Source organism: Electrophorus electricus, chromosome 19, assembly GCF_013358815.1.
Source record: "Electrophorus electricus isolate fEleEle1 chromosome 19, fEleEle1.pri, whole genome shotgun sequence".
NCBI classification, from domain to species: domain Eukaryota; kingdom Metazoa; phylum Chordata; class Actinopteri; order Gymnotiformes; family Gymnotidae; genus Electrophorus; species Electrophorus electricus.
Window position 1 is genome coordinate 5,979,858 of NC_049553.1, and position 25,485 is coordinate 6,005,342.

A 25,485-nucleotide genomic window follows, 5' to 3' on the forward strand; every position below is an offset into this window, starting at 1 on the left:
GTCTTTATACCTCTTCTTCCAAGTCTAATTATAATATTATAATTATAATAGTATAGCATAGATCACAATGAAGAAATCTGATCCCAGGGATTGCAAAGGACGGTCTCCAATCCACGGGTGATTCAAACGGAAGTTTCTGAGAAACTCAAATGCCACAAGACACACTTAGATGTACATGGCGTACAGCTAAATTCTTGAAATTGGTTCAAAATATGCTCATAGACTTAGACTTCCACTGCAAGTGATGTCTTGGCTTTTCAGAAGTGATGACAGCTCACCAATCTGAAGTGACTGACGAGCAATGTGGAGCTGGCATTTTCTTCTTCTTGAACAGATAATATCTATGACTTTTATTATTGCTAATATTAACATACAGTTTTTCCCCTACAAAGCCCTACATCATTTAAAACCTGATCCAGATCAACGTATAATAAATGCATCTCTTAAAGGGAAAACGAATTTTTGGTACACAGTTTGCTGAACATCAACAGGAGCCAATTATATTATCATATGAATACAGGACTGTCCTCTTGGAGATGTTTCTGATGGGGAATCTAGTCACTAAATGCCAGCAAGGAGACAAAAAGACATTGAGTGTGGTACAGCAAGCGAGAAGGAGAAAGAAAAACAAAAAATCCTCTACGTCGCCACTAATCTGCTCTCGTAGGAAATGAAAGGCAAAGGGAGCAAGAGAGTGAGAGGGAGAGAGAGAAACCTGGTAGCTTGATCTTCACACAATGGCAACACTTCACTTTAGTGAGCTATGACAGAGCTCTGGGAACAGCGCTGACCTGTGGGTCTCTCTTGGACTGACCTATCCTGACACTTAATGTGACTGATAACAGAGGGTTATTCTTTAACAAGAGCCCGGCCCACTCCAACCCTGCCCAACAGGCTAACAACACAGCCAAGGAAAGGCGCCCAGGGCAGAGACAGCTGGACGATGGATTTCCACTAGAAAAAGATCGGAGACACACACTGGAGAATGATGGGGGGAGTTTCCTGCCGGACGGAAATAATGCCAGAGGCCTTGAGGCCTCCAAGGGTTATGGTAATTCAGGTGAGATCATTTTATTTGAGTGGGGTGGGAAACGTGCAAAATGTTCCTGTTGTGAATTGAAAGTGGGTCTTATTTCAGGGCTACGACAGAAACTAAAGTGGGAAGTGGAATATATTGTCTTTGGGTCAGAGACATTCAGCTGACCTTAAGCAACAATTTTCCTGCATTTTGCATGTGATAGCACAATGCAGCCAATGGCTGGCCCCATTCCCACAAGTGCAAACACAAAGCTGAAAGAATGCTTAAAGTGCTGGATTCTGGAATTCCTCAGAGCTACAGTGAAGTCTGAAGTTATTCAGGCTCTAAACAAGCAGGCCTCAGTCATCTTATTGCTCTGCAGAGCCCCTATTGATTGCACAAAAATGCTAAATGGTTTTGAGTTTTAAAAAGGGCAAAACTGTTACTATATACATCTTCAATGAAATTTGTAATAAAGGTATTAAACACAAATTAATAATATATTTAACTGAATTAATAATTGACTGCTTTGCTTTTGAGAGAAGGCCATAAAAACACAATGTACTCCTGGTATATACTATACTACCTGGTAAACCTAACTCTGCGTATAGATCTGATTCAGCGGAGTTCCACAATAGCAGAGTCCTTCGCCATTTTCCCCTCTGAGGGGTGATTTCCTGCACTTTTGCAATATAATCAAAACTATTCGCATCCCCTGCTGCTTCCTGTCATGTTCACCCAAGGAAACTGAGTCTTCCTGCCATTTCTGTATTTCTCTCCCCTTTTCTCTCACTTTATGTACATCTCTTTCACTCCATCCACACGTCTCTCTTTTTCTCTCACTCTGTCCACTCTTCCCATGTACTATCAAAAAAAAAAAAAACTGAAAAATGAACACACAATTTGCTCAGGGGTTTTAATAACGGCGTACAATGAAGATTCAGATGAAAGTTAATTTAATTTAGTTAATGAATTGAGGAGACAAGAGCATAAAGAAGTGAAAAGTGAGAGCCATTTACAGCACAGCAGTGCAAAACGCACGACCATAAACACACAAGTGAGATGCGGTACAGGAGGAAAAAACACAGGAAGAGACAGAACACAAGGAAGGCTGCAGAAAAGCAAAATAAGAGGATGAAAAAAATGAGAGAGAGAGAGAGAGAGAGAGAGAGAGAGAAACAGAGAGAGAGGAAGGAGGAATGGAAGAGTCAGAGCTCTTGCCTAATCACGCGCTGGGCACACTTCCTCTTAAGTGCTCACTCATTTCCTGTTCATATTGTATAGGTGTGAGAAACCAGTAAACTAAGAGCACTAACTAACATTAGGTGCCTCCGTGCTCTTACACATACACACCCAAACTACCATATACTAAGGTGACCGCATGCAGCTGATGCAGACTGCAAGAAACTGGATACACACACACACACACACACACAATCAAGTGTGGCACACTAAAACACGCACACATACAAAAACATGCACACATATGCACATAAACAAATACACACGCATAAACACACACACACACACACACACACACACAGAGTATGAGCCTCTCATGTGCGAGAGGCTTGTGGATGGTGTCAGAGAAGCTTGGCAGCATAAGAGTGTGAAAGACCAAAGGAGGCATCACAATCTCCCACACCTCCAATCTCACCTCCAGAACTACAGCAGAGAAACATTATTAGTTGGGCCCTACTAGAAGCGCTGACGCCCAACTTGGCCTACTCCACACTGCTCATCAAATTACACAAACATCGGCCAAACAAGGAAGCCGCAAACCTTCGCACATAAAAAGCTTGCGTTTTACGGTCAGCAACGGCAGACTCTAAAATGGTGAGAAAGTCTTAGCGCTCATTTTATGTGCTATTTGTCGTCATGCAGGTGTGGGCAGGCGAGACGCTGACTCACCCCATAACCGTAGCCTTATAAACATAGTACCATGTCTTTAAGCGATGCCCTTCGCAAAATTGAACATCTGGAGTTCAAAAACCTTCTCTGCGCACTGCACAGCAAGGGCCTTGTTTACCGTGTCCTTTCGAGGTTGAAGATGAAGACGTAGGGGTCACCATCGTCTTTCTGAATGAACTTGCACGCTACACATGGGGCTGGCGCACCGTGCCAGCTGCATGTTCTCAAAGTTGCAATCAAAGAATTGTTTTATACTGCTGTGAATACAATGCATGCTTAGCATTCCAACCTAACAATATTCCAGAAAGGATGTCCTTCTGGAAATAGCTACAAGCAGGTTGGGACCAGGCTGATAGCTATATCCAAAACTTGAAATGATATTCTGATTTTCACTTTGAAAGTGCTTATATACTTACAGCACCTACTCTCATTATATATATATATATATATATATATATAAAAACTGTGAAGCACTTTGCCAAGCTGATGAAGGACCTCTGTCTGAAACGTCCTGTTTCTCTGGAAAACCCGTGTACCTCACTAATATATATATATATATATTTATTTATTTATTTATTTGCCCCCCCCCCCCCCCCCCATTTTTTTTATACCTGTAAAAGCACTTCTTTTTAAGCACTTCCGTGAGTTGCTATGTCTAAGGGTGTCTGCCAGTTGCTCTATATTTATACTTCACACATGCAAACGCGCACACACACACACACACACACACACACACACACACACACACACACACACACTGAGCTCGTCACCTCCAGCACTTGCATCACAAGATTAGTGGTTCAAAGGATTAATCACAGGACAGCAATAATTACAAGTGTTGTGAGAACACAGTTAAACCTGTCCACATTATATAAATACCTGACATTTTTATTAAACTACGCGGATGCACAAATCACAGCAACACCTTTAAGCTGCATGAAGAGCCCATAAGGAAAAGGGTGTTGTGTCACACATGCATGGACATAACGTACACACGCGTTCACATCAGCAACTGCCCATTAATAAATGTCATTCACAAAACGCAACAAGGCATGGGAAGTTTATTTACACAGCAGCTTTCATACACAGTGGCAATTCAAAGTGCTTCAGAAAATGACCATGCAGGCAGACAGAAACCTGAGAGCGCTGATAGAGCAAACATGGAGGGTGTAGGTCACGTATTTGTTGCCTTTCCGAATATGCAGCCTGCGAAAGCAAAGCCCTGTGTGTGTTCCTGTTGCCTGATGAGTATGTGTGTGTGTGTGTGTGTGTGACAGAGATGATAGAGGGGCAGGGACATCAGCGAATATTTTTCCATGTGTTTGTTTAGAGAAGAGTAGGCATACCCGCATACCCACATACCCACAAACACACACATTCACAAACACACATGCAGTTTCCCATCCTGCTTTTCACCTTTTCCAGCTGTTTCCGCCTGATACATGCGTGCTTTCTGTGAAGGTTCATCCCAGCTTCTCCAGGCATTCCCAGTCTGGTATTGCTTACCAGGCCGGAATTTTTCACGTTTTCCCTGCTCCTATAAACCCTAATCCAACAGCGCAGCTATTGAGGTCCTTAACAAGTACTTATACTGTGTCTTGTCTCGTGCGCTTACCTTTATGTATAGTTTATATTTGCACATCGAAGTTTGGAGAAACGCAATTTCGTTCAGCTGTGCAGTACTCGTTGTATAGTCTGAATGACAATAAAGCTAACTTTGACTTTTGACTTTGAAGTGTTCCAGAAGCCTCAACGTGTGCAGAGGCCACTGCTCTGGAGGCTGCAGTTCCAGGGACCACAGCTCCTTCTCCAGGGACCACAGTTCCAGGGACCACAGCTTTGTGGAACACAGTTCCAGGGACCACAGGTCCGGGGACCAGAGTTCCAGAGGCCACAGCTCTAGGGACCACAGTTCCAGGGACCACAGCTTTGTGGAACACAGTTCCAGGGACCACAGGTCCGGGGACCAGAGTTCCAGAGGCCACAGCTCTAGGGACCACAGTTCCAGGGACCACAGGTCTGGGGACCAGAGTTCCAGAGGCCACAGGTCCGGGGACCAGAGTTCCAGAGGCCACAGCTCTAGGGACCACAGGTCCGGGGACCAGAGTTCCAGAGGCCAAAACTCTAGGGACCACAGTTCCAGGGACCACAGCTTTGTGGAACACAGTTCCAGGGACCACAGGTCCGGGGACCAGAGTTCCAGAGGCCACAGCTCTAGGGACCACAGTTCCAGGGACCACAGGTCCGGGGACCAGAGTTCCAGAGGCCACAGGTCCGGGGACCAGAGTTCCAGAAGCCACAGGTCCGGGGACCAGAGTTCCAGAGGCCACAGCTCTGGGGAACACAGGTCCGGGGACCAGAGTTCCAGAGGCCACAGCTCTGGGGACCACAGGTCCGGGGACCAGAGTTCCAGAGGCCACAGCTCTGGGGACCACAGGTCCGGGGACCACAGTTCCAGAGGTCACAGCTCTAGGGACCACAGTTCCAGGGACCACAGGTCCGGGGACCAGAGTTCCAGAGGCCACAGCCTCTGGATGCCTGCTGGGCTGAAGCTGGTCAGAGCATGCCCCCTCCATCCTCAAGAATTTTACGCTTAACTCATCCCAGACACTGACGAAACAGCCAATCGCTAATCAAACCAGCTTTAAACCAAACCAACCAGCTTGGTCTGAAACGTTTATGGTGCCATTAGAGAAGACAGCTGAAGAGAGAGATGAGTGAAAAGCAGAGCCAATCAAATGGGGAAAAGAACTCACAGCAATAGCTACAGCTCTTGGCATTCATTCACATACATTTGTTAAAGCATAGCTCCCGGGAAGAGGGAGGGGTGGTCTTTCCATTAATGGAGAAGACATTCGTTTTTTTTTTTTTGTTCTTCTCCTGGCTGGCTTCATCAAGGGCGCACCCACTGATGATACCCATATGCCCGAATGCTCTGTGTTTGATCAACGGCAGCCTGAATTCGCGGAGGGCAGTTTTTTTGGTTGGTTTGTTTTTAAACCAGGCATCCTCCCTCCCCTAGATCAACAAAAACAGACTGGCCTACTTGGCTTTATAACAGCAGTGTCTTACTGGCATTCTATGGGAATATCGTGATAGCATGAGCTAGTGTGCTGATAAGAAGCCGTGGAGTAGTTTTCACCTGACAGAAGGCGCTCCGGCAGTGCCTCGCAACAGAGCGGATACCAAGATAACACGGTGTGCAGTTGTCGTTCATTCCACCGGCCCTCGGATCTGCGAAGCCGGACCTGTTTGCGCAGGGGCTCACTCGGCCTGTCGATAATCTGATTTTAAATGCTGGGAGGAGCATGAGTCTTTACCCTGCATGATTTACGTTTAGGAGACACACTCATTCGTCACCGACTATGTGAACCAAAGGCTGGGAAACTATTCAAGACTGAGATCAAACCCCCGGCAAACAATCCATCTCCCCCGATGCCCCAGCTCCTAACATGAGTGCTTTCAGACATGAGTGTTGTCTTTAAAGCCTTTTTCCCCTCCTTGGCTGTGTGTGTGCTTGCTCTCAGCCTCCCCTTCCTCTTGTCCCACCCGGGACCGAAGCGCTCACTGATCGTTATTGAGGTCAGTGACGTACTTGCATGCAAGACCCGTGTAACTGCGACGTCTCATCTGCGTAGAAATGAGGAAACGTGCGACTGCTTCTTCGCACGAGGCTGTCTAAAGACACGCAGTTAAATCTGCTCTCGTGGCCCCAAAGGCGGTGGAAGGTTGGGCACATTTCGGAGCGCTTACGCGCTCGAAGACAGGCAAACGGCTTTGCCGAGACAGGTGAGCCTGGCAAACCTGTGTTTGCACGCTTGCTCATGGAGTCGTGCATGGCTGCGAAAGGGGTGAAGTGGCGAATGATGTCGGTATGTTTAAAAATATCTTCAACGGCAAAGAATCAAACTGCGACTGGAAGGAGAAAAGAGAAGAAAATTCCACCTGGCGGAAGTCTTTTAGAGGACAGAAGAGGAGAGCGGTGGAAATAGATGGATGTAGAGAATAAATAAAAGGAGAAAAGCAAAAGTCAGCAAGGGACAGAAAGAAAGAACATTTTTGACAGAGAGAGAGAGAAAGAAAATCCTCTGTTGTTTCAGGATGGAGCCAAGGGAAATGTTCAGGATCTCTGGCTATGATCACTTGTCAGATTTTACACAGACACAGACACACACACGTACCTACAGAGCTGATATATTTTATTAATAAATGCATTGAACTTTTTGGTCATCTGTCAAGATCAGTTTCCGCATTCTACTTGCGCACATGGTCCAAGGCTGCTCTAAAAGCCAACCAAACATCTCTGATGCTCCTCACAACTGAATCAAACAATATTTCAAAGTGGCCTTTTATATGGCTGGAAAGAGAAACAACTTACACTTTACACAGTACAGAAAAGTGGTCAAGTCAAGCACACAGATTCGTCAGGGGAGTAGGGGAGTTAACCCTCACTGCGACAGCAGCTATACCTCAAATCTAATTAACCCACTGCAGATTAGAAACCTTTCCACCTCAGCGACAGACCTCTTATGTTAGTGATGGGCTATGATAAATGTTTCCTTTCTCCAGGGCTTCTTCCCACTCCGGCCAAATATTTCTACTAGAATGATTCTCCTGTTCTTCTGCTTTCCATAATTTAGGACATGACCCTCAGACATGTCGCACAACTTCCTACCTTCAGCTCCCTCCAGTCAGCAGAATGCGTGACACTAAGAAGTAAATAGTAGCGTGAGAAACCAGACACACAGCCAGGGAGCCACGTGAGCTAAGTGCACTATGCGAGCAATGCGGTGGATCAGGGGTCATGAAATGAAGAGCACCAATCCCTGCAGAGGGGCATGTCCAAATAGATACTGAAGAGCCTGAGGCGAATTTATAGACTGTGCCATTGCGAGATAACTGAACCATTGAGCTGATGAAACAAGAGTAAAGGGTCATAGAGAGTAAGTGCGAGCACCCTCTTCTTTACTCCAGACACACACACATAGTTTGGCCTGTGGACATGGCCAAGACTGTAGTACCAAGATTTCCCGCCCAAAGCAATTCACTCAGCACACTGGTGGGTTCAGATGGAGAACACACTGTGGATTACAAGTGTTTTGATGCCATTTTCAGTTCAATTCCCATTTTCACTGATGGCCACACTTTTCACCTGAGTCACGGAGAGCTTCGCACACCTAAAAATATCTGAAATATTTATACCTCCAAAGCACTGCATTCCATCTTCATGACCTAACAGATGCAGTTAATTAGCAAGACTCACTTTATATATCATAGGGTTCCAGCCTTCAGGTCCAGTGACACCCTGGAACAGGCGACTCCAGCCAGACAGCAGTTCAAGCCATGGTCACTGTAGCTCTGCACTGGGAGCACCATGTCTGTTTGTGTTGAGTGCTGAGTTTGAAAGACTGGACTATAAGCAGTGAGACTAGCTAGATTGTCAAAGTGCTCTTCAATGCTTAAATTCTTTTCAATACCGCAGGCCACCATATTTAGATTCAGTCTGCCCACTGCCTCTTCCTTTACCACAGGAAACACCAACCTACTCTTAGCATAAAATGTAAATGTTCATGCAAAACAAAGGAGGCGAGACACTGCAAAAAGGACATATACACCTACCCACATATACACCTACCCACCTATACACCTACCCACCTATACACCTACCCACCTATACAAGACATATACACCTACCCACCTATACACCTACCCACATATACACCTACCCACATATACAAGACATATACACCTACCCACCTATACAAGACATATACATCTACCCACATATGCACCTACCCACATATGCACCTACCCACATATACACCTACCCACCTATACAAGACATATACACCTACCCACCTATACACCTACCCACCTATACAAGACATATACACCTACCCACATATACACCTACCCACCTATACACCTACCCACCTATACAAGACATATACACCTACCCACATATACACCTACCCACCTATACAAGACATATACACCTACCCACCTATACAAGACATATACACCTACCCACATATACACCTACCCACCTTTACAAGACATATACACCTACCCACATATGCACCTACCCACATATGCACCTACCCACATATGCACCTACCCACATATACAAGACATATACACCTACCCACATATACAAGACATATACACCTACCCATATATACAAGACATATACACCTACCCACATATACAAGACATATACACCTACCTACATATACAAAAGACATACACCTACACACATGTACACTTACACACATATACACTTACACGCATATGCAAAGGACATACATAGGTAAACAAAGGATACACACATACATTTTATATATACAGGGAGAGATTCCAGGTGAGCAAAAGATGTAGAAATAGTCAAAATTGTGGAAGTACACAAGGATAACATTCATTCTGATAGTGTTAGTTCTTTTTCTATCAGTTTCCTAACTATATTGTTGCCATAGCAACAACTGGCAATGCAAACAGATATGTCATTAAGGCAACATCCATTAGTGATCTACACTCTCAACTTTAGAGCCCCATGGAATTAATGTTAATATTTAAGAATCTACTTTTTCTAACATAAACTGGTTCCTCCTCCAAGAAATTCAGAAGCACTTTGCTTGTACAGCTGAGGAAGGACCTATCTAAATCCCAACCTCTGTCCTGTTTCTCTGGAAACCTTGTATACTTCACTACAATTTTGAATCAATCTCTCTCTCTCTCTCTCTCTCTCTCTCTCTCTCTCTATCTTTCTCTCTCATATATATATATATATATATATATATATATATATAGATAGATAGATAGATAGATAGATAGATAGATAGATAGATAGATAGATAGATAGATAGATAGATAGATAGATAGATGTATATTTTTATTTATATATACATATACATGCAGAACAATTAAGTCATACTAAAGGACTTTCAGTAAAAACTAAAGAATATAATGTTCTTTCAAAATACACTAATTTGAGTCACAAACTGGCATTTCTAGCATTTGGTCCTAACGTAGTATAACTAGTAAATGCTACTGTTCTCAAAGTGTGAAAAAGATCACACAATTACAGTCAAATATTTAAGCATATTTACATATGAAAGGCCTGACAGTAATTGTGACATGAGAAAGAGTCACAAGGCAAACCAGAAACTAATGATCTTTCCTTTTAGACCTTCTAACGATAAAGATAACAAGGTCACAGACCATGGGGGGTCCTTCTCTCGGGCTTTCCGTGGTAACCAACAACACATGCAACCAATGGGGAAGCAGATGGGTGCGAATACTTTCTCACAGCACAGTGCGAGGCATGGCAGAGTGGCACCGTGCTGGAAAACGGGTGACTGTTTGTGGTGGACAAGCCAGTTACTATGGTGACGAAAGGCAAAGCCTCAGTCGGAGGGCAGGAGGGTCATTTACTTACAGAGAGACAGTGAGAGGGTTGATTAGGCTGGAGAGGGCAGAGGACACAGAAACACAGAGAGAGAACAAATGGTCTATACAAAGAGAAAGACACATTAAGACAGGCAGGGCATCCGGAGGTCACATGAGCCTCAGCAACTTGTGCCTACTCTTCATACTCTAACAATCCGATTATTCTCGTTCGAACATGTAAATCCATTCATCAGCAAGACTGTTCATTCATTTCAACATATATTACTTTAAAAAGCTGCTGTGATGTGATATTCAAACGCATCGGCCTTTAGGACATGCTAGCCAAACGAAAGCACTGTTTTTAGACCACTGGTTAGCCCCAGAAACGACTAGGTCGAATTCTCAGTAGGCAAATGAACATGGAAAATCTTTTGCAATTCACCAAGTATTGGACACATCAAGATTCCACAACCCAAACGCAACTGTGCATAGCCCTTAGCATTCACAACCCAAACTCCACTGAACATTGCACAAACCCCTTCCGTCACACCAAAGGACCAAAGCCTCAAAGTGACAAGTGATGAGTTCCACACTAGTTTCCAGAGTGGTTCTAATGATATAATTACCCAACATCCCGATTTCGTGCTCGCGCTCTCTCTCTCCCTCATGTTTTGCATCCATTCATCTCAACTCCTTCTTTTTCTTTTCATGTCATTAACTGGCAAACAATGCATTGATCAGGCTTGTCATTTTCTTGATCAAAAACGTGACATTTTCGTTCATACTTTATACAGCACCTCAACTTTAGCAACACAGTGGGATATATACGTCCTCTTGAACTGTGATCAAAGAGATCAGGCTGAATCAAACAAAGCAACCAACTGGCTATTTGATTTGCGTGCAACAGCAGTGGGTGCTTCTCTACAACTCCAGGCATTTCTGTATACTGATCCTAAATGTCTTAATGAGAATAGCTTAAATGCATGAGGAAAGGCAGAGACGTGCTTCGACCAGCACCAGAGTAATGGAGAACAGCTGAAGTAAAGTTGAGAGAAGGATTTCACTTCTGTGAAAAGGCATCGAGTGAGGAGATTACGTTTGAGCAGCGTGCCAGAGAAATCTCTTGAAGCCTACAGTGATGCTACACTGATAAGTGAGCCAGATGCACAGCACACTACACCCACACTCTCCACCGTCCCCACGAGAGAGAAAGAGGAGGGAGGGAGAGAGAGAGAGGCCAAAAAATACGATAGCAAAATAAATACACTGACTACACTATGGGGACACATCTAAGATAAATGGTTTAAATGTTTAGAAGAATGAGAATTTGTGTGTGACAGAGAAACAGAGACAGGCGGATTTAGTTTTCCCCCAGAGCTAATTTAGATGCACAGTCCAGTGGACGACACCAACACCATCTCAGGCCGTGTGAGGCTGAATGCGTGTCAATCAATACGTGCTAAGCGAGTCTGTTCTGCACTGGGTTTGTTAGAGGCAGTGAACATGGTAGCAGCGGGGGCACACGTATGCAGAGCCAGCTTTAGGTTTTAAAAATTCACATCACGGGTCCACGTGTGTGCTGCACACTGTATGCCATACGTCAAACCAACGTCACTGCATGAAAAACAGGGGTACCTACAGAGTCACGCTGCAATAAGTCTAAAGCTGTGATTTTTAAAAAAAGAAAAAGAGTTTATGCACAGCCTAGGACGGTTTCCAAAGCGAGCGATGTGGGCAGAGACGAATGCACACCGCGGAGAGATGGCGAAGTTACTCATCAAACGGTACACGTACATTACCGCCCAACGACTACACCGAGACCACGGGCGACTGCAGCGCGTCGGGGTCTTTGACGCGATCCGCCGAGCCCATGCGAGTGGTCTCGAAGCGTAAGCTCTTTAGCGCAGGAAATGCCGAGGCCTTTTCGAAAAGTTAAGGAAGTGATCGAGGTTGGGGTAGTGGTGCTGAACACGGATTTCTCACTTTGCCTGCAGCAGTTACAGCGTTTTACTACGGCGTAAGAAGATCAGACAAATATTGCTACCGATTTGTTGTAAAATAATAATAATAATAATAATAATAATGTCGGGTCGTTCTGACACACTGGAGCAGGAGAGGGACTACTACCGGCTATGTTATTGTACAGTCCCACGTAACCGCCCTTGTTAAATAAAGCGCGACAAAACACCGGATCCGAGCCGTAAACAAGCACGCCTATTTCACTTGAGTAAACTGCAACCTTAAAGGTCGAAATAGCAGTGAATGCTGTGCTCCAAGACGTAGTGGTGTTTCGGAGGGGCTGTTGATGTCCGGTTACCCTTTCCTAGACGTAGCGAGCAGCACGCATTTACGATGTTCCCACTGATCTGCGCGCAGCTTCAACCCCACCCAACCAGACGTGGATCGCGAGTTGAGTAGTAGAGTAGCGCGCCGACAGCACGGCAGAGCTCCCGATACCGTACGGCTGGTGATAGTCAAGCAGTCCTTGCTCAGCTACCCTTCCCCAGCCAACTTCTGCCTCTCGGCGGGTGTGGAATCACCCCCACACACACACACACACACACACACACCCCACACCAACACCCCCACCCACCCACACACACACACACACACACACACACACACCCACCCCCCGGTGCACGCGACGAACTCACACTGCTGCGTGACTTCAACGTGACATGGAACTTGCCGGCTCGAGACCTACCTCGCGACCTGGGTTTAAACGGTCTTACCTGGTCCCCGCCTTGTCGCCCATATCCGAAGGCCTTTTTGCAATGCTAGAATGAAAATGTTTTTTTGTTTGTTTTTAAATAAATTAACTGCCCCCTTCGAATAAAGCGCTGCGACTCCCTATTCGGCTGTCTTTCAAGGCTCCGCTGTCCAGTATGACTTGTCCTCTTTCGCTGGGCACTTCCCGCAGTCCCGAGACGGAAACCTCTGTCTTCTGACAGCATTCACAGGTCCGGCCTCTTCGCGTGAGTGACATTAGCACTGGCCAATCGGTGAACACAATCTGTTTGCGTCACACTGTGTTCACTCAATCCACCCGCCCTGCTGATGGGATCACCAATGAGAACATACTTGGTTCAGTGTAGCCTAATAGATAGGGGGCAATTAATTCAAAATTTTGTCGCCGTAGGCTTATCCAATTTTAAGCTTAGTGGCGAGTTCGGGTTAGCTTTTTTGTCTCGCGTTTATAAAGCATGTATTCATACAAGAATGATTATTAAATACAGGAAGTCCCAATAAAATGGTCAATGAACAGTTCTAGGTTTTTTTTTTCCCTTGTGCTATTCATATAAGCGTAGACCTGTTGGCTGCCTCGTTAAAACAATAGGATTTTTATATTTTACTTTTATATTTTTATACAGTATTTTTTTTTACTACGCGTCTAATAGAAGACGTTGTATGACAAATACAATTTAACTATGAAAGGCTACGAATATGCTATTTTTTATAGAAGTCTTTATACGCAACATTTTAAAATCACATTTACCACTGACTACAACCGTAGGTTGACAATATTTCAATATTTTACATGCCTATAAGAAAGTTCGTTTCTGTTCTTATTTGTTGCTACGCGAATTTCATCCTATTTCTGTATACATAAGTCTATCCTATAAGCCTGTGTGACTGCTGATAGTTCGAAAACATTGTCTTCTGCCATCTAGCGACGTGATGTAGATAACACATTTGTATTTTAATCGATAGACTTAATTTTGCCCGTATCGTGATTATGCCCACAACAGCCATTTACCACATACAAATCACAAATTAATGTTTCTTGAAATTAATATTATGTTCAGCTGTACGAGGGCTCAGTAGTTTTCCATTAGTACATTTTTAGAAATTACCTCTTTAAAGATGAACGAATGCGTCAAATCTAAATTGTACTTAGATGTACTTGCGTGTACTTGGGTGTTGCAAAAGATGTCAGCAACTAACTCAGAGTTAAGAGACGTCAGTAAATAACTCGGCTCTATTTAAAATATGAATAAAGATAAATAAACAGCTTTTTTATATTACACGAAGCTAGAGACTTAAAAATAGGTTATTATAACCACGAATAACAACCATTATAACCATATTATAACCATTGCTATCGAAGTTGTCGCTTAGAAAAGAACTAAAGACGTTATTTCCACCTGCACCATAAATGTAACTGATAGACTTTCCAGTGAATGCCATGGTGGTGTCATGTTTGGCGAGCAGAGACAGAGTCGAATGCAGGAAGACATATTTAATTATAAAAAGGGGAAATCCAAAAATTCCCCCCCCCCCCAGGAGCCAGAGTCAGCTGACAACGCCAAACGGCCACGAGGACGACTTCTGGGATAAGGAGCAGGTCTATCCCGGTGCGTGCTGTGGAATCCAATACATCCCTCCTCAGGACCGAACCCCTCCCAATCGATGATATACTGATGCTCATTGCTCCTTCTGGAGTCCAGTATTTCATGGATTGTATATTCAGGAGAACCCCCTATATCCAGAGGCAAGGTAGTGTCATCGTTAATGGGACTAGACAAGGGTTTCAGGAGTGAGACATCGAATGATGGAGATATGCATAAGTACTAGGTCATTTCAAACACTAGGTTACATCATTGATCTTCTTCTGAATTAAGAAGGGACCCAGATAGCATGGCTTTAATTTACCACAACGCTTTAGTTGTAGATCTCTAGTAAACAGCCATACTCTGTCTCCAGGCATGAAGGTAGGAGGTGGTGTCCCAGGGCAGTCTGCATGCCGCTGAAATGGTCTTTTGGCCTGTTGCATGTGCTGAGGGATATTTTCCCAGACCTGTTCACTCCGCCACATCCACTGGACTACAGCTGGTGATGCTGAAGCGTACCAGCAGGTAGCATCCGTGGGGTCCTTAGGTGTGCACAGTCCGAACAGGAAGAGATGAAGTTATGCATGCGATTGTCAGACTTCCACCAGTATTTGTGTGAAATCAGCTGTTGGGTCTTAACATTTCTTGGATGACCGGCAGCAAGTGAAGAGTGTTCCCAGGTGATTAATCTGTCCTAAAAAGCAGGTCACACGTAAAGTTTCTTCTCAGGACAGGATGGTGGAATGGAGGTGTTACACATCTTACCTCTTAACTCTTCAAAGTCCCATTGCACAGCACCTATAATGAACTCAGTAGGCAGAATACGGAAGCGGTCAATTACAAGTTCGGAAATACTCACTTCATACATTCCAAAAAGGACATCAGGCTTGGCATTCCAGGATCCTGGTCTGGACGTGATCTGAAAGTTACATCGGTTAAAGAAGAGACCATCAAGCCTGGCGAGGAGTAAGGCGCTTTGCCTGCTTGATGTATTCAAGGTTCTTTTTGTCCATCTATACCACCAGTGGCTGTTTGGCCCCCTCTAACCAATGTCTCCATTCCTCTACTGCTGACTTAACAGCCAGTAGTTCCCTGCTCCCCACATCATAATTCCTCTCTGCTGGCAAGAGCTTGCAAGAATAGTAGGTGACGGGATGTAGTATTGGGGGCTTACCAATATGTTGGGAAAGGACGGCTCCGACTCCTGTCTCCGTGTCCACCTCAACCACGAAGGGCTCCTCCGGATCAGGATGCTGCATTACTGGAGTCTCTGTGAAGGCTTTCTTTAAAGCCTGAAAAGCCTGCTCCGCTCATGGGTTCCACTGAAGTACTTAGGTTTTCCTTTTAACATGGAAGTGAGAGGTGTAGTGATGGCACAGAAATCGCATATAAATCGGCTGTAAAAGTTTCCAAAGCCCAAGAACCTTTGAAGTGCTTTAGGAGTCTGTGGGAGTGGCCAATTCATTATAGTGTCTACCTTCTTATCCTCCATGGTGACCCTGGTATTGCTGATTATATAACCTAGGAAGGATGTTTTCTGTAGATGGAAGCCACATTTTCCTGTTTTGCATACAGATTATTCTCTAGTAACCTTTGTAGAATTGTTCTCATATGAACATTCTCACATGCTTCAGGGGAGAGGGGGAGTAAGCCAAAATGTCATCTATGTAGGCGACCACAAATCTTCCAATCATGTCCCTCAGTACGTCATTGATGAATGCCTGAAACACAGAAGGGGCTTTAGTGAGGCCATAAGGCATAACCCGGTACTCAGTGTCCAGAATTAGTAACAAAGTCTTCCATTCATCCCCTTCCTTTATCCAGACCAAGTTAAAGGCACTCCTCAGATCCAGCATAGTAAAAGATCTGGGCCCCTCTCATTTGTTCCAAGGCAAAAGGAAACGTGGCAGCGGGTCAAGACATCACTGAGACCATGATAATCAATGCATGGACATAGTGCATCCTCTTTCTTAGAAATAAAAAAAAATTCCTGTCGCTGCTTGAGATTTAAATGAACGTGCCAACAGGGGGTATGGGCATACTCGAGGAGGTACACCTCCCTCCACCAGATCTGTTGAAGAGTATCGAACAGTCATAAGGGTGGTGTGGCGGTAGCTCGGCTGCCCTCCCCTTACTGAAAACCTCCACTAGGTCTCGGTATTCCTCTGTATCTGCACATTTGCTTTGCCCTCTAAAAGATGTTCAAAGACAGCCCAAAACTGATCCGTGAAAAGATTATAGTCTCTGGTGATCTCATGACCATCAGTCCAGCTGCCGTGCAGAAGGCATGACAGCTGGCTGTTGGAAAGGCTGAATGGGCACAAATCTCTGATGCCATTCCAATGCTCTCCAACAGAGTCTGTGCGTGGAGGCTAATGGGCAAAAGCACTGTGAGCATCGAGGTGGAAGTCAGCTGGATCCCCATTATATTTGTCTGGCAGTGCAAGGACAGAAATGAAGGACAAAAAGGAAGAAATGATAGTAGTAGGTGGAGGGAAAGTCGCAACGGCAGGAGCTCCCACCTCACTGGAGGTCCAAGTCGCCAGACGATGCGTCAGCGCAGTCACGCACGGCACCGAGGCAGCAAGGTGTTGCGTTTGTCAGGTGGGTTCGTCCACTGCGTTACCTAAAGACTCCAGTCACTGATTATGTTGACTTAGCAACGGACCATGAGCAGACGAGACATCTGGTAACGATCCCGTATCTGCTGACTCCATATGTGGCAAAGACTTCTGTCAGGTTTGGCGAGCAAAGACAGAGTCGAATGCAGGAAGACATTTAATAATGAAAAGGGGCAATCTAAAAAAATTGTCAGTACACAGGCAGTGGTAGAATCCAGTGAGCAGTAGATGAGCAAACAAATCTGACAGTTAATCCAGAATACAGGCAGAGATGAACATAAGCAAAATATAAAATACAATATCTCAGAGATGTAAGTCAGACAAATGAGACTTCACAATGACAAACTGAACAAATGGGGCTTATATAGTGAATCACATTAAGGAAAACAAGACACAGGTGAAACTAATAATCTGGGGATTTGGAATGGACAGGAGGCTTGTGGGTAGTGTAGTTTGCAGTGGACTGAGTCCATGCAGAAGGCATGACAGCTGGTTGTTGGAAACTCTAAAGGCTGAATGGGCACAAAAGTCTGATGCTCACGGTGCCCAGTCATTAGACACAGCTCAAGAGAGATTTAATTATTCACACAGAGAGTCCTGATTTGGGTGCCAGATATATACAGAGTGGCCTGATATGTGTGCACATCTTTAGAGCCCTGATCAGTGTGAGATATCCTTGCCTATAAGATACACTGTGAATGGATATTTCACTAAGGATTCTTCAGCCAAAACATGAACTCTCTAACCCTTGCAAACTAAATTCGATGATGTGCAACTATTTATGAATCTCTAAACCTGGGAAAGACACTACTGTATGCATAATTAATTTTCATTCTTTCATGTAAATACATCTTTGTCAAACAGTTGTCAGTTTCCACTTAGTAGTGTCAGAGAGGTATATTAAACATTTGTGGAGTACAATCACACTTATGTGATTAGTTCAGGATGACCTATGTGGAGTATGATCACACTGGTGTAAGTCAAACATTAGAAAATATAAAGTTCAAGACTTGACTATTGTATTCAGAAATTTTCAAGAGGCTAACAAAGGATTAATGATAAATGCATTGTAAAATACTAAAATGTTGTACAAAAAAAGGAAAAAAGACAGGAAAAAGATTGCATTGCACTGTTTATTTAATAACACAGTCCTGAAAGGCTTAATTTCTCAGACATGGATGTGTGCTTTTGAATATTAAAAATTCTCTAACACACACACAGACTGTTCTGATCACACACATAGACTGTCTAAGCACATATACTCAAAGCTCATATCTTCCTCCACAGGGCATCAGACTCCTCAAATCCCTCAAGCAACACACAACACACTGTCCTATTAAGACTGTTGTACTCCTGAACATACACACAGACTGAACGGACACATTTACTGGAACTCATATCTTTGGAAATGCATCTATTTTTTGTGCAATAATTCAGTGTTCCTCATCACTTGAGCACTTTATCATTATTCAAGTGTCAAGTTTGCACTTCCTGTTGCACTGTGCAATGCCACAACTGTGATCTACATGCAATATTTTCTATACAACGTACAGTATTTTTCTATATTTTTCCTATACTAATATTTTATGTCTGTCCATGCTTCCTAAGATATCGACCTGTTATCTTATGTGCACTTGCCTTTATGTTATATTTGCACATCAGAGGTGGAGAAATGCAATCTTGTTCAGCTCTACACATCTTGTTTTTTTAGTCTGAATGACAACATTGTTCACGTTGACTTTTATATATGGTAGGCCCAGGAAATCTCCTATTGTAGCAAAGCAAGGTGACCAGTAATGCACTATTCTGTATAAAGAAATTTTTAAACAAGCAAAACTCAGTAAACCATCAGCTGCAGCATATTAGAGAGACAAGTTCCAATGAAATTGAAAGTAAAATCTTTCCTTCTTAAACTTTTCATGTTTTTTCTTTACTGCAAAAATCTGTGATTTAAGAAGATGCTTTGAGTCACTTAAGACAAGATAATGCTGACTTTCAAATCTCCATAGAGTCCCTCTCTAAATAAACTAGAATACTTCCCTCTCATTTAGATCTTCAGAACACACTCAGACACAAGTTCCAGACAACAGGAAGACAAAAATAGCACAGAGATAATCTAAGGACTCCTTAAAATGGACTTCAGTGGTTTAAATAGATAAGATACTTAAATGTCGCCTTGGCCATGAACCCTTGATATACTGAAGCAGACTTACAATTAGCTAAATATTCCCACCATGCCTTCAACTGCTTGGCCCGCCCTCCTATTGAGAGTAATAGCAGTGGTACAAGGACACTTGCTGGTATAACAATAGGATTTCTTTCATCATGGACAGAAAACTGTAGCAGCTTGCATGCAGTTTGTGTTTGACAAGATGTAATTCTAAATCTTTTCATGATCATGAACACATATTATTGTTGTACTTCACACCTGCCAGTATAATCAGTACCAGCCAATATAATCAGCCAGCAAAATTATTACATAATTGCAGTATCTTGCATCAGATCTAGACAATTGTTTATGCCCTCTTAGTTATTTGATTGTTTAACAAGAATACAGGAAAAAACACGTGATTATAAAAAAATGGAGTCTGTTTAATTTCAAATGTAGCATTCTAAACATATAAAAAGAAAATCTTAGATACAGATATAAGTACAGATTTATCGTCAACAGTTGCACTTGTCCTCACCTTCAGTTCAAGAGAACGCAGTTAACAGTTAATATTAAAATGCACTTAGACAAGAAACACAAAACTCCTAAATAAAATCATCCCGTGCTCATAACCCAAGCGGGCTTGGGCATGAACTAACTGTTAATATAGTGTGTCAAAGAGCACTTTCCAAATATTTCCCAGCCTGCATCAGGACAGCTGTGTGTTAACAGAAGTCATCCTTTTGCATGGACCCAAGACCCATTTCACAGTTTCTCAAGTAATGGTTACGCTTAGTGCCGGAGAACACTGGGTGTAGGTCATCACAAAAGGGGAACGTCTAACGGGGACCGAGATCTGCATGACTTGTCCTAATACGGGTGCAGCACGGAGGCACCAATGACAATTTGATACACACAACACTGAGCAATAATAACAAATCAAAATCTAGTGACTCGTACAGTTACAGTTACATACCCATGAAATAAAACAAAAATTCATAATGCATGAAATGATATGAGAAAAATTCATAATGCGTTTATATGCAGCGGTGCTACCACTTGTTTAAATGGTTTGATATAGCTAATCAATGGAAGCGAAGGGAGGTCAGGAAGACACTGGGCTGTCACTGTGACACACACACACACACACACACAAACAAACACACACACACACAAACGTGCAAAAATGGTAGGAGGTAGGAAGCTGCATCTGTTAAGTTCTCACTCACAGTATTTGTCCTTTCCTCAGCAACATCACAAACCATTTAACCATTCAAAATAATAAAGTGTTGCACCACAGACCACCAGTGTGTTCCCGCCGCGCTCCAACCAGATAGAAAATTCAATAATAATAATAGTTATAATAACAATGATAATAGCTTAAACACTAAAAAATGAAGCCTATTCATCGTCCTCCTCTTCATCCTCTTCGTCGTCGTCGTCGTCGTCTTCGTCATCATCGTCCTCTTCATCCATGCTGCTCTTCATCATTGGTTTAGGGGCCACTCCCATCATGCCCATGCCCATACCTGTACCCATGCTCATACCCATGACCATGTCTCCAGCTTTGCCCTTTGACTTGTAATCAGCAATGTCCTGTAAACAGAAAATGCAACTCTGCTTCAATTACCGAGTACTTTAGTGCGAGAAGACAGCCACTGCTGGTACCTCGTAACCACCTCTTCAATAAAGACGGACAGCCTTTACTTTTGTCTAGGAGAGTACAGAAGCGTCAGATGTTACCTGTTGGTATTTATCCTTTAACTTGTTGGCTTTCATCAGATAAGGCTGTTTATTGGCATCTGTGAGGCTGTTCCACATCTCCCCGAGTTTCTTGGCTACTTCTCCAATACCCAAATTAGGATACTGGGCCTTGATTTTGGGACGATGCTCCGAGCAAAAGATGAAGAAGCCAGACCTATGAAATTTGAAAAGACAATCGATTTATTACTAATTGAAATCTGGCAAGACTGTATGTACAAAATGCAGTGGCATGGCTGCTTATTTAAACAAAACTGCAATAAGCTACACAGTTCACTATGGGACAAATCCAGGTAATGCAGGTCATCTGTTTTGTGCTAATCGTCCTGTTATACTCACAGTGGTCTCTTGGGTGCATTGGGGTCCTTCTTTTTGCCTCGCTTGCCAGGCATGTAGTGCATCATCTCCTGATCATACCGTAATTTGTCCTGCTTGGCCATGTCTTCAAACCGGGATTTCTCTTTCCCTGACAGCGCCTACCGAAAGAAAGCTGAAAGAATCTGCCTATACTATAAATAATCAAACAACACATAAATTGTATTGTACATACCAAAGCAAGAATGCTCAGATAAAGTACACTGTCTCACATTTGGCTGGACATACCAGTACCAAAACATCTATCTATGAAATAAAATATTTACATCCACATCTAAAAAGTTAACTAAAGCAATAATGAAAAATAAGAAGATCTAACCTTCCATCGCCCAGAGCACTTTTTGGAGAATTCAGCAAAGTTAACAGGAATCCCAGGGCTCTTCATCTTGTGCTCTTCACGACACATCTGCACAAAGTACGCATAAGCGGACATCTTGCCCTTTGGCTTCCTGGGGTCCCCTTTAGCCATTCTAGTCAGAAGCAGGATGCTGGTGTCCACACGTCTTTACTGATTACGCCTTCTTATCTAGAGGGTGTAAACAGTGACTTTATACATCAGAGGAACATCCACAGATACAAAATACACTTGTATCCATGTTTTAAAAGCTGAAGAAGCAGTACACTGATAAGAAAGGAGATCCTATTAAAATTCTCTGTTGAGGTGGTGCTTGCCAGGACCAAAGCTCAATTTGCAGAAGAATGAGCCAGAAGACCCTCCCTTATTGCATGAGGGATGTGAACCGATTGTTAATGAGTGATTGTAGCTGAAGGCCCTATACGGGAAACTCCTAAAAATATTTTTTTATTAAACAAAACACTAATTCTAAAACTATATTCTTTATATGATCGTGAACAATATATATATATATATATATATATATATATATATATATATATATATATATATATATATATATATATATATATATATATATATATATAATGTTTCACGATCATAAAAAGAATATAGTTTTCCTGTAAAAATGTAGAAATGATTAAAAACAATAATTCATATTTCATTCTCTTTGGTAATCGTCATTGCATGTAATTATGCGGTTACTAAAGGGCTATTTGTGCCATAAAGATAAATACCTACAAAAATACTGGATATATTTTGTATCTCCGCCATGTTCTTTTGTGTCGCCACCGCCCAAACATAATTAGCGCGTTACTTTGCGTTGTTTTTGTTCATTCCCCAAACTTCCATCGCAATGTCGGACGCATGCACGGCGAACTCAGCCTCCCTACTCAACGCGCTCTCTGCGCGTCTGGCGCTGAGACGAGGCGACGGTATAGCAAGCTTCTGCGGGGGAAAAAAAAAAAACCTGAAAGGTCATCCCCACGAATTACTCATCTTCCATTTTGTGAAATGCGTCCTCGTGAGAGAGACTGATCTTTGTTTCTGCCGATCTTTAACGCATTTTTGCGGGCCACTTTCTCCGTTTCCATCTGCAGTTTACGCAGCCAGACACGTTCCGCTGCCAGTGCCCATATATACTGTATAGCGGGATTCGCAGATGCGGGCGTGTATAGCGCAGAGAAGCGTTGCTGTTTGCGCCAGCGTCCCATTCATTAAAATGGCCTCTACAGGGGGAGCTGAAAGGTACGGGGCTAACAAAGCATCACACACACCCCCTTAGATTTCAAAGGCGTTTTCGACACATTTTGAGACCTTACGGCCAGAAAAAATAATCTCATTCACTATATCGAACGCTGTAGTTTTTCAAAACTGATGCGTTTGTGCGCTGTCGTTTTGTGTTTGAACGTTTTGAACTGTTTGGTAAAGTTGGAGCCCTAGCTGTCGCTTGCTGCATCGCCGCTTGTAACAAAGGCTATGCGCCAGCCATTTCCAGCGCGAGCCTCTATCAAATCTGTCAAGTTCGGAAAGGTGGTAATCCACCGAATGCCATTTTATTTCTAAAACAGAGAAACAGGGAAAGTCGTTTCAAGGCGAAAACGAAAGTAATCCGCGTTTTAGCTCCCAAAGCAAATATTTCTGTCTGAAAATGTTGAGTCCTTGCTGCGTGTAGGAACTGCCTCTTGTCAATGGTTTAAATCACCAGCCATTTTAATACATGGCAAGCGAGAGAATTTCACTATGAAGAGAAAAAAATGCAAAACCATGTTTCTAGCCGTTATACCATTTTTTCTTTTTGATGCTTAATAGAGAGCAAAGAGTGAAATTTAAAACGAAGCTTTTTCGACAGAGATCATATCGTTATTAAGAGATAGCATCGAAATCTGTTTGTATTGGAAGGGCAGAGTGATTCGCAGATAGGACACAGCCAGCCGTAGTCAGTGTTAAGGCACAGCAGCGATGGGTGTAAGGAATCAAACACACATTTTAAAACTTTTCACCACTCAGAATCAGTGGAAAAAATAATATACGTGCAAATAACAGTACACTATATGATTAGCCATTTTAAACGATCAAGCACACTATAGAAAAAAACAATTTATAGATTTTATAGCTTTTTGCACAATTCCGGGATTACATAGGTGAAAGACAGCATGTTTCTAGAAAAAAATATAGTTTATGCTAACATAATATCTGCAAACATTATTTTCTCTACATTTTTTATATCAATAAATACAAATATCGTAAATAGCTAATAATCATCTGTAGACTAAAAATAGATCTACACACGGCGTTTAAAAGTGCACGGGTCTATAAACAGAATCGCCGTGCCAGTTTATGCACATGAGGTATTTTTAAAGCCTGGTCGTTTGGCCGTACCTGTGTTGTTGAGTTCCCTGAAGTCTTTTCTCTCCGTCTTCCCCTCTCTCTCCTCAACCCACGCGCCGAGCCTCGCGCTAGCTCGAGACGAGACCGGCCTGATTGGTCGGTCGCCTCGTCGGTTCAAAACAACCTCCAGTACCGCCGATTGGGCTGTGGGTCACGCACGTCCAGCAGCGCTCCACACAGATTGGTTCCGCCGATTTCGGGAAGAGATGTTGGAAGTCTCACTACTGCAAGCGTAATAGGAGCAACAACAAAAGGTCTGAGTACATGTCCGATTAAGGCAAATCATCCCCCGCCTAGAGACGCATTTCTGTCACGTAGCTATTGTTTCAACGTGATTGTTTCCATGGTAGACGATTACGGTTTCGCTATTAGTTTTGGAATTTAAAAGGTGTAATTTACTCGTTTATCATGGTTCATCCTTCTAAGGAACTTTCGGGCCCTTACACTATTAATAACCCAGGTTGTAGACTTAAGTATTCCAGATTTTGGGTTGAATTCCCAGATCTTAGTATGTGAACTCTTATTCACTCATACTCACCATTTGGATGGCAGCAGTATTCTCTGAGCGAATACCTGTGTGCACAGCACAAACCCATTTTTTTTTCAAAGAGTCTTGTGTCCCTTTGAAATGTGTCAAATGTGGGACCCACTGTCAGAGACATCCTAAACTTATGAACTTGTGTCGTATTTTGGTAAATAAAGGATAGTAGTCGTCAAAGCTACCTTTTCTCAAGTGCAAGGTTATAGATAGATCAAGGGTGGGCTGGTTTGTAACTGTAATAGAAAGCAATTTGTCATTTTAAAGGCTCCTTGTGTTGTTTTGTGTCATTTAGGAAGGATACATACACAAGCCTTTAGATACTTCCAAAGACAAAAATAAAAACTTGGAAGTCAATAATGTTCTACCCAATCTGCAATTTAAGTGGCACTGCATGATGTTATTTGCATTTAGATAGCCTATAAGAATGGGGTCTCTTCAGTTTGCTTATTTCTGAGCATTTACACATTTTAGCATGCTAGTGCCACGAACAATCATCTCCTTAAGTGTTCATAGTTCTCTAACGATGTGTAAACTAGCGCCTGACACCTTCCATTCCAGATCATAGCCTGACTGGCAGCTGCACTGCTAGACGATGGGGAGAGAGTTCCCCAAGCCTCTCCCACTGACAATGAGGCACTATTAACGA

The 25,485-nt window shown here is 43.1% G+C and overlaps 2 protein-coding genes and 1 long non-coding RNA gene across 4 annotated transcripts in view; all 3 read right to left on the reverse strand.

Annotated features, from left to right (window-relative positions):
• arrb2b (arrestin, beta 2b) overlaps window positions 1–13,249 on the reverse strand; it is a 36,696-nt gene extending 23,447 nt beyond the window's left edge. The window contains exon 1 of the mRNA XM_027015568.2: window positions 13,048–13,249. Coding sequence (XP_026871369.1) covers window positions 13,048–13,070 — 23 coding nt within the window. The 5' untranslated portion in view covers window positions 13,071–13,249. The remainder of the gene's footprint in view (window positions 1–13,047) is intronic.
• Window positions 13,250–14,602: 1,353 nt separating this feature from the next.
• Window positions 14,603–16,148, reverse strand: LOC113580821. Its single transcript, XR_003411003.2, has 4 exons — window positions 15,821–16,148; window positions 15,506–15,565; window positions 15,009–15,340; window positions 14,603–14,795 (listed from the first exon to the last, which is right to left on the reverse strand). It is a non-coding gene; the product is annotated as an uncharacterized LOC113580821 (long non-coding RNA).
• A 3,690-nt stretch (window positions 16,149–19,838) lies between these two features.
• On the reverse strand, window positions 19,839–24,393 carry hmgb3a (high mobility group box 3a). Of its 2 annotated transcripts, none has more exons than XM_027015614.2 (5): window positions 24,290–24,393; window positions 21,872–22,078; window positions 21,517–21,653; window positions 21,160–21,334; window positions 19,839–21,012 (listed from the first exon to the last, which is right to left on the reverse strand). In XM_027015614.2, exons 2-5 carry the CDS (start codon window positions 22,019–22,021, stop codon window positions 20,818–20,820), a joined length of 657 nt encoding a protein of 218 aa, XP_026871415.2. In that variant the 5' UTR covers window positions 22,022–22,078; window positions 24,290–24,393; the 3' UTR covers window positions 19,839–20,817. The 2 variants fall into 2 exon arrangements, with proteins under 2 accessions (XP_026871415.2, XP_026871416.2); XM_027015615.2 differs by lacking the exon at window positions 24,290–24,393 and adding an exon at window positions 22,649–22,862.
• Window positions 24,394–25,485: the final 1,092 nt, after the last annotated feature.